The sequence below is a fragment of the Pyrgilauda ruficollis genome, unplaced genomic scaffold (genome assembly GCF_017590135.1).
Source record: "Pyrgilauda ruficollis isolate IOZ18807 unplaced genomic scaffold, ASM1759013v1 scaffold21, whole genome shotgun sequence".
NCBI lineage: Eukaryota > Metazoa > Chordata > Aves > Passeriformes > Passeridae > Pyrgilauda > Pyrgilauda ruficollis.
Window position 1 is genome coordinate 38,978 of NW_024520318.1, and position 7,946 is coordinate 46,923.

At 42.2% G+C, this 7,946-nt stretch overlaps 1 protein-coding gene across 6 annotated transcripts; it reads left to right on the forward strand.

Moving 5' to 3' along the window:
* Nucleotides 1–3,802: 3,802 nt before the first annotated feature.
* On the forward strand, nucleotides 3,803–7,845 carry LOC121353700 (tubulin alpha-3 chain-like). Of its 6 annotated transcripts, none has more exons than XM_041467769.1 (6): nucleotides 4,516–4,673; nucleotides 5,100–5,159; nucleotides 5,309–5,531; nucleotides 6,059–6,207; nucleotides 6,538–7,218; nucleotides 7,446–7,845. In XM_041467769.1, exons 1-6 carry the CDS (start codon nucleotides 4,557–4,559, stop codon nucleotides 7,740–7,742), a joined length of 1,527 nt encoding a protein of 508 aa, XP_041323703.1. In that variant the 5' UTR covers nucleotides 4,516–4,556; the 3' UTR covers nucleotides 7,743–7,845. The 6 variants fall into 6 exon arrangements, with proteins under 6 accessions (XP_041323705.1, XP_041323703.1, XP_041323704.1 ...); XM_041467773.1 differs by having other exon boundaries at nucleotides 4,539–4,721; nucleotides 5,120–5,159; XM_041467774.1 differs by having other exon boundaries at nucleotides 4,551–4,673; nucleotides 5,120–5,159.
* Nucleotides 7,846–7,946: the final 101 nt, after the last annotated feature.

The window sequence follows — 7,946 nt, forward strand, 5'->3', positions numbered from 1 at the left end:
CTTTCAAGAGACAGACTCTTTAACACAAACAAATTGGAAATAACAGTTTTCCAAACATAGTGAATGAATGAGCCATTCCTGATTTGGCAGCAAACCCAAAATCCTCCAGTGGCAAGCCAAAATAAATGGCTGTTGAAGTCTATTACATCTGAAAAATGTTTTCTGGGAAAAACCCCACAACCTCCTAACAGTGCTCATATACATTTTTTTTCTATTTTAATAAAAAGCTCACATCTTTATGCATCCCTTCTCCACTTTAGTGCCGTAATTATAAACAAAACACAAAAGCTGAACATTGCCAGCACAGATACTGAAAGACTTATGGCAAAAGCATATGAATATGACAAAAAAGTTCATTGTTCTCACAATGAACAACTAGAAGAAGAAAAAAGATGTTTGAATGCGTATCTGGCGAGCTTTTATTAGAATGCAGTTGATACACAAAGACAGATTACTATAGAGATCTTATAGCTATATTCTTCCTATATAATCCTATTCTGCATAGGATTTTTACTTACTTGCACAACTCTAAATTTAGTCTCAACAGAAGACTGAAATGAAGATAGTATTAACTCTCAAGCTGTTAAGTACCAAGAAGTTTTTCCAATTTTGGTAAATGCTTTTAGGCTAACATTAGAAAGATAAAGTTATTTCCACGTTTGTAACACCATGACATGCCAAACTTTTCACTCAGCAGTTTTGTGCTTGCAGCTTCACATCTCATTTGTATTAATAATGCAAACCATTATCTTGCCTGGAAGAATCCTGCTTAAACCCAAGCTGCTTTGGGGAGAGGGTATGCAGTTTGTTGGTCTCCTTTGTTTTCAAGGTGATACCTAAAGTACTTTCCCATGTTATTTACCATGACAGAATTGCGTTGTATATTCAGGCACAGAAACTACCCAGATCAAATGCAGTACTAGTACAAATACCTATCATGTGGAAACAGTGAATTCCCTAACTTTGGAATTTAGATGCATGTCAGAGTCAACTTTGGAATTTATAGATGCATGTTTAGATGTCAGAGTTTTGGCTAAAAGCTGCAAAAACTTCCTTGGCAATCAGGAATCATTTTGAAGGTAAGAAAGCTTATTCACTCACTGTTTTAGAAACTTATGATAGTTCAAAAGAGCAGAACCTGCACCCACCTCTGTTCAGACTTCACTACTGTGAAAGCAATCTATAGACCAACAAGGGATTGGACAAAGGCGGTAGTTCTGGAGATTCCATGATCCTTTCTTGGCAAAACAAAGTGAGTAACTTGACTTTACAGTCAAGTAGTACATAATGATGATAATTCCATCACATCATAACCCAGTTTATTTCTCTCCACGTTAAAAGCACCAGAAGGTTCAGTAGGGACACTGACTGCTACAAACACATCAAGAACCTCTGCACTGGAAAAAGGCCTCTGCAAGTGCTCTTCCTTCACTAGTTTCCCTCAAATTTACCAGAAACTCTAGAGAGTGGGATAGCTGCATCAGAATTTTGTGTATCAGGCAATGGAACGATGTCAGTCCAGAAGCCAGACAGACTACCATTTCCACCTCTGTCTGCTTAGGTTGACTGACGGTGCACAAGCAGGGACTAACCTGTCCCTCCCTGCTTGTTCCTAATAAAGAGCACCATCTGGGTTTGTGCTAACATTTGCAGCTTTATTCTGAGGAGGAGTCAGAACAACTCCCAAGAGTAAATGCAGCAGAACTGGATGCAGATGGTGAGACTACCATGCCATTATATTGCCCTAGAAAGGGCAAACAAAAAGAAAAAGTATATCTTAGAAGCACACAAGAAAAAGAAATACTATGGTTTTCAAAAGAGCAATCCAAGTATACTCATTCACAAGCTTTTTTCTGTATAGAGCCCAGAGAAGGGACATAAAGATGGTCCTTTATCAAGACAGTTATTTCACTGTCCAAGTTTATCAGCTTCGAAAAAGGAGCGCAGACATGACTTTAATTCAACAGTCAACTTCCAGTACACAGCTTTGGTCTCTTTTAAGCGCAATAATATATATGATTTGCATCACATCACATACAAGCAGTGAAGAGGCACCCAGTCATATGGAGGCATACAATGCTGCACACTTTTACCCCAGGGAAAAAGGTAAGAACTACAGAACAAGCTTTTGAAAATACTGATAGACCTTACCACTGTTCAGTTTGACAGCTACTCTCTGCATAGATTGACTTCAGGCCAATAGATTTTACAAGCCAGATGATAACTAGGTTTACACGCTTCACAATTTAAACGAACAATAGCTTCTGGTGATAGCAGTTCATTGCTTTCAAATTGCTATTACAATTACTTTTAACCATAGAACAACCAACCTCTCCATTTCTGAGGACTTCAAAAATACCCGCTTTACAAAACACATGCGCACAGTGTCTTATCACGGAAAGAGTCAGTGATTCTAAACAAACTGTGCATTCTTCATCTGAACCAGAGCTCAGAACCAACTTAATTTTACTCACTAATGTCTCATGCAATTCTTCAGGAGTTTTATCATTTGCAAATACAGAAACATACTTAAACCCAGAGATTTCCACACAGGAAACATTCTGATCTCTTATGCTTCAAAACAGTTCCATTGATCAAAATGCAATCATAACACTTGATACACAGTGAGGATATAGCCTACAATACATAAAAACACAAGCTGCCCCATACAGAAAATTCTGGCCTAACATTTCAAAATACATTAAGAGTAATCCTACTTGGAAAAGTGGTACTTAGAACTTAAAGTATGCTCAGTGATAAGTATGTATGCAACACAATGCCTAATGGGAATAAGCAATTTTCCTGTGGCAGCTGTTTAAGTAGCAATAATATTATGGACGTGACATTATTTATAGTAAAGATTGCTTTGTATTTTAAGTAAAGAAATTCAAGCCATACTTAGTTAATAATTAAGCTCTAAATAATTATTGAACCATTTAAAAATTTTTTTCCATCCTATATTCTTTAGGAAAATAAACAAAAACCTTCTAAAAAAGGTTCTGACCATAGCTCATTGGTCTTCTGGATTCTGAAAATCAACAAGGGTGTCCTCCTTGTTGTCTTACAAAAACTGTAAATAATACTAATGTTCAAAGGGATCAAGATGTTATATTTTGACCTATTTCTTTGGAATACGCTAGTATTCTTATATTTCAAGAGCAATAAATCTCTTTATTTGACACTTCATTTGACATTCTTACTAATATTTCGTTCTGAGCATATAAGCAAAAAGGCACCTGTCTCCTCCCTCTTCCTCAGCTGGTTTGAGGACTTAATGACACAATCTCCAGAAGTGCCAGAGTGAATCTGCCTAGTCAAAAGCAGGGAATGGAGAGTGCACTCACTACTCACAGAGTGGCACTGTAATTACAATACCACCTCAGTTTTGTATTTCTGTTAAATAAATCTCCCTTGGGAAAGCAGATCTGTATCCTTTTACTATTAGGAGAGACTACAGGAACTTGTGCCTGCCTTTCACCTCACCAGTACAGACCATGATGACATATGAAGACAACTGAGCACTGTGATACCACTCCACCGTTCCGGCAGGCCTCGGCAGCGGGCCCCGGCTCCCCGCGGCCGCTTCCCGCCCCCACAGGGCAGGCCGCGCGCGCCCGCTCCGGGCCGCTCAAGCCCCGCCCCCGGACACGCCTCTGCCTCGTGGCGGTCTTCTCCCTCGCCGGGAGAAGAGCACCCTCGGCCAATCAGAGGCCTTCCCTCGCGCCCAGTCCGCGCGGGTAATGGCCAATGGGGAGGCAGCAGCTGAGGCGAGGGGTTCGAGGCGGTTAACGGTCGGCAGTTGGTGCTGGTCGGTCGCGGCGGCGGACGTATTGTGGCGCAGTCGGAGTTTGTCACCTTAACGAGGCACCATGGTGGGAGATGGGATCCTTATGGCTGCGGGAGGAGAAAGGGCGTTTGGGAGACGGGATCCTTGTGGCTGCGGGGGGAGAAAGGGCGTTTGGGACCGCGTCTGTTGCGGTATTTGAGGGGAGTTCATGACTGTACGTGCTGCGGCAGGACTCGCAAACAGTCTGCTTGAAGTCCCCGTGGTAGCTCTAAGGCAGAAAGGTTGGGGAGAAGGAGAGAAATTAGTATGAAAGCTTATTAGCTTTAGGGGAGGCGAGGCATAGAAACCGGCCGATAGCTAGCAAGACAAGATATGTGCAAAGGACGTCTGTTCGGAGCAGGCACCTCCCGCGCGAAAAGGCGAGAGACGAACTGGAACCTCTATCCAGGCGGCGGGGAGATAGCGGGACAGGGCATGGTGGCCGCCGGCTGGATCTGTATGCCGGTTTTGGGCTGCCTTGGCGCGTGAAGCCGTAGAGGGCACGGCGCGTGCTCGAGGGACGGCGGCGGTGAGGGACGGGCCGGGCGGCGCGCGACGGGAGCCACTCCATGGGCATAGCCAATCAGAGGAGGGGGCGCGGCCGACGGCGGTCAGGGGCGGGCCGGGCGGTGCGTGCCGTGGGCCAGTCGCTGGGGGTAGCCAATCAGGGGAAGGGGTGTGGCCGGCGGCGGTGAGGGGCCCGGTGGTCGCCGCGAGTCTCGTGGTGGATATGCGGGGCTGGAGCGGAGACTGGAATTTCATGAAGCTACCAAGGAAACGGAAAGAGCAGCCCAAATATATTGCTTTTTCTTTTCCACCTCTGCTTTTTTCTAGATACACTCTAACAGTAAATTAGAAAACAGCTTGTTTTCCTTTCAGGTGTAAGGCAATTGAGGTATTGGGAGATTAAACATACATGGCACAGTTGCTTAGAATCAAAGGAGCTAGCTTAAAGGGGGCAGATTATGTGTGATTGGGATTCTTAAAACGATTTCATGTAGGAATATATGTGAAAAAAAAAGATGTACTAATTGCTAGGGCCTAGATACTGGTATGCTTATTATAAAGGAAAATGTACTGAATAGTCCTGTGCAGGAAAGATTCTTGCAACAGTTACCCAGTATATTGTGTGGTAAAAAGTCAAGGAAATTGGGGGGATATTATATAAAGAGGTCTTCCAAAAACTAAAAGAAGAGTAAAAAGAAACTGGGCTGAATATTAAAGATGGAATATATATGCAGCATTGTAAGGGATAATGAATTTGTGTTCATAGAGGGACTATGTTGTCTTTAGGATCTTCCAATATTCACAAAGTCAGTGCAGGTCAGCAAAGGTGAGTAGTGTCTTGCCAGCAGCCAACAACTTGTTCTCCTAAATTGTCACTTAAGGGCAGCCAGGGAATATTGCAGCAAAGATCATGGAAGATACAATCCATGGGCAGGCAGCTCAATGTCTCATTATCATTCTCCTTTTACTTTGCAGCGTGAATGCATATCCATCCATGTTGGCCAGGCTGGTGTTCAGATTGGCAATGCATGTTGGGAATTGTATTGTCTTGAACATGGGATCCAGCCTGATGGTCAAGTGCCTAGTGATAATACTATGGGACGTGGAGATGATTCATTTAACACTTTCTTCAGTGAGACAGGAGCTGGTAAACATGTTCCGAGAGCGGTGTTTGTAGACCTAGAACCAACCGTAGTTGGTAGGTACCCAACATTAAAGCTCTTTAGTGAAAAAGTGAGGATCCGTTACAGATTCCCTACTGTCTTTTTTGTTTGTTTAGAACACTATAGATTTTAAAATGTTTGTCTGGATGCTGTTTTGACATTTATTGTTACTTGAAAGAAATTAAATAATGGTCTACCAGTAATAACATCTGGAAAACAAGAGAACTTTTTTATGATCTGGATCATCTTTTCAGACTGCTGCACTGCATACAGAGTTTTGCTTGAGTGCTATCCAGTATTGTGTCTGCACGTGTAATGTAGTTTTCTGAGTGATCTCTGTGCTCCTTGAGTACAAATACTGCTTTGTGTGTGCCTGATGTTTACCCTGAAACAAAGGGGCAGAAGTTGTGCCAATTTCTTAAGACTAGTCAGACAAGCTGTGTGTAGACAGAGATGCTGTCTACACTCTTCTGACACATGTACTTTGTGTGTAGTCACTAGGCAGCACACACAGAACTGAACAGATGAAATTTATGATGCGGTATTTTGGGGTTTTTTGTAGATGAAGTACGTACAGGCACGTATAGGCAGTTATTCCATCCTGAGCAGCTCATTACTGGGAAAGAAGATGCAGCCAATAATTATGCCAGAGGCCATTATACCATTGGAAAAGAGATTGTTGATCTAGTGCTAGACCGCATTCGCAAACTGGTAAGGATTCATGCTGCAAGTTAATATTTAAAGTAATTGATACAGCTCTATAGCTAGCTGTATTGATGGTTTGCTGGTTTTTTGTTAACTATTTTGTGCATAGTTAATTGTTCAAAATAAACCTTTTACTTCCTGGTGTGCCCCATCCCCCCTTTAAATAAAAACTCAATCAGTTAAACCAGAACCTTTCAAGAACACTGTTTTCTAAATAATGACAATGTAAAACCAGCAAACTTATGACAGAAATGCTTTTGAATGTTTATTTTAATACTGATTTCTCCAAAACCATTGATAACTTTTTTTCTCCCATTTTTTTCCACCTCGTTATAGGCTGACCTGTGCACAGGGCTGCAAGGCTTTCTTATCTTTCATAGTTTTGGTGGAGGCACTGGTTCAGGGTTTGCATCACTGCTCATGGAAAGGCTATCTGTTGACTATGGCAAGAAATCTAAACTGGAGTTTGCAATTTATCCAGCACCACAAGTTTCCACTGCTGTAGTGGAACCCTACAACTCAATTCTAACTACCCACACAACATTAGAGCATTCAGACTGTGCCTTTATGGTAGATAATGAAGCCATTTATGATATATGTCGTCGTAACCTGGACATTGGCCGTCCTACTTACACCAATTTAAACCGATTAATTGGGCAAATTGTTTCATCCATCACAGCTTCACTGCGTTTTGATGGAGCCCTCAATGTAGATCTGACAGAATTTCAAACTAACCTGGTTCCGTACCCACGAATCCATTTCCCCTTGGTAACATATGCCCCTATCATCTCCGCTGAAAAAGCATATCATGAGCAGTTATCTGTGGCTGAAATTACCCATGCTTGCTTTGAACCAGCCAACCAGATGGTCAAATGCGACCCTCGCCATGGCAAGTACATGGCCTGCTGCATGTTATACAGAGGCGATGTTGTGCCCAAAGATGTCAATGCAGCCATTGCCACTATCAAGACTAAACGTACCATTCAGTTTGTGGATTGGTGCCCAACTGGATTTAAGGTATGTAGCCTTTTAAGTCTTCCATGCCTAAGTGATTAGGAATTGTGTAGTCTTCAGAGGTGACAGTCGTGCTACAATGTTGTAATGTCCCTGTTAAATATTTTGATAGAGTACAAAATTAACTAAGCTTTTTTATTTATTTGTAATCATGGTGATTTTTGTTAGCAGAAATGAGTCTTTAAGCCTTGGCATTCCTAAGGGAAGTTCTCTTTTTTTTTTTCTTGAAGGTGGGCATTAACTACCAGCCTCCAACTGTGGTGCCAGGTGCTGATCTTGCCAAGGTGCAGCGGGCTGTGTGTATGCTGAGTAACACAACTGCTATTGCAGAAGCATGGGCTCGGCTCGACCACAAATTTGATCTCATGTATACTAAGCGTGCCTTTGTGCATTGGTATGTTGGGGAGGGGATGGAGGAAGGAGAATTTTCTGAAGCCCGGGAAGACCTGGCTGCCCTTGAGAAAGATTATGAAGAAGTTGGCCTAGACTCAGTAGAAGCAGAGGCTGAAGAAGGAGATGAATATTGAGAAAACTAAAGCCTGGAAAAATCTATTTACCAAAAAAAAAAAAAATTGCAGAACCCTGTTTGTTTGTTTTCAAATGTGCTTCCAAATAAAGTTCTAAAGATTATACTGCTGCTTTTTTTTTTTCTTTTCTTCACTACTAATGTGCATATTCATGAAGGAAGGACAATTTGAGATTGCAGATTTTGGTAGCGGATCTGTTACCTG

What these genes read in the sequence shown, in the direction of transcription:
- LOC121353700 (XM_041467769.1), top strand. Translation starts at nt 4,557, where the DNA reads ATGCGGGGCTGGAGCGGAGACTGGAATTTCATGAAGCTACCAAGGAAA. An exon ending in GTCAGTGCAGGTCAGCAAAG is followed by an intron (nt 5,160 to 5,308) that starts GTGAGTAGTGTC and finishes TTTACTTTGCAG; the next exon opens with CGTGAATGCATATCCATCCA. An exon ending in TAGACCGCATTCGCAAACTG is followed by an intron (nt 6,208 to 6,537) that starts GTAAGGATTCAT and finishes ACCTCGTTATAG; the next exon opens with GCTGACCTGTGCACAGGGCT.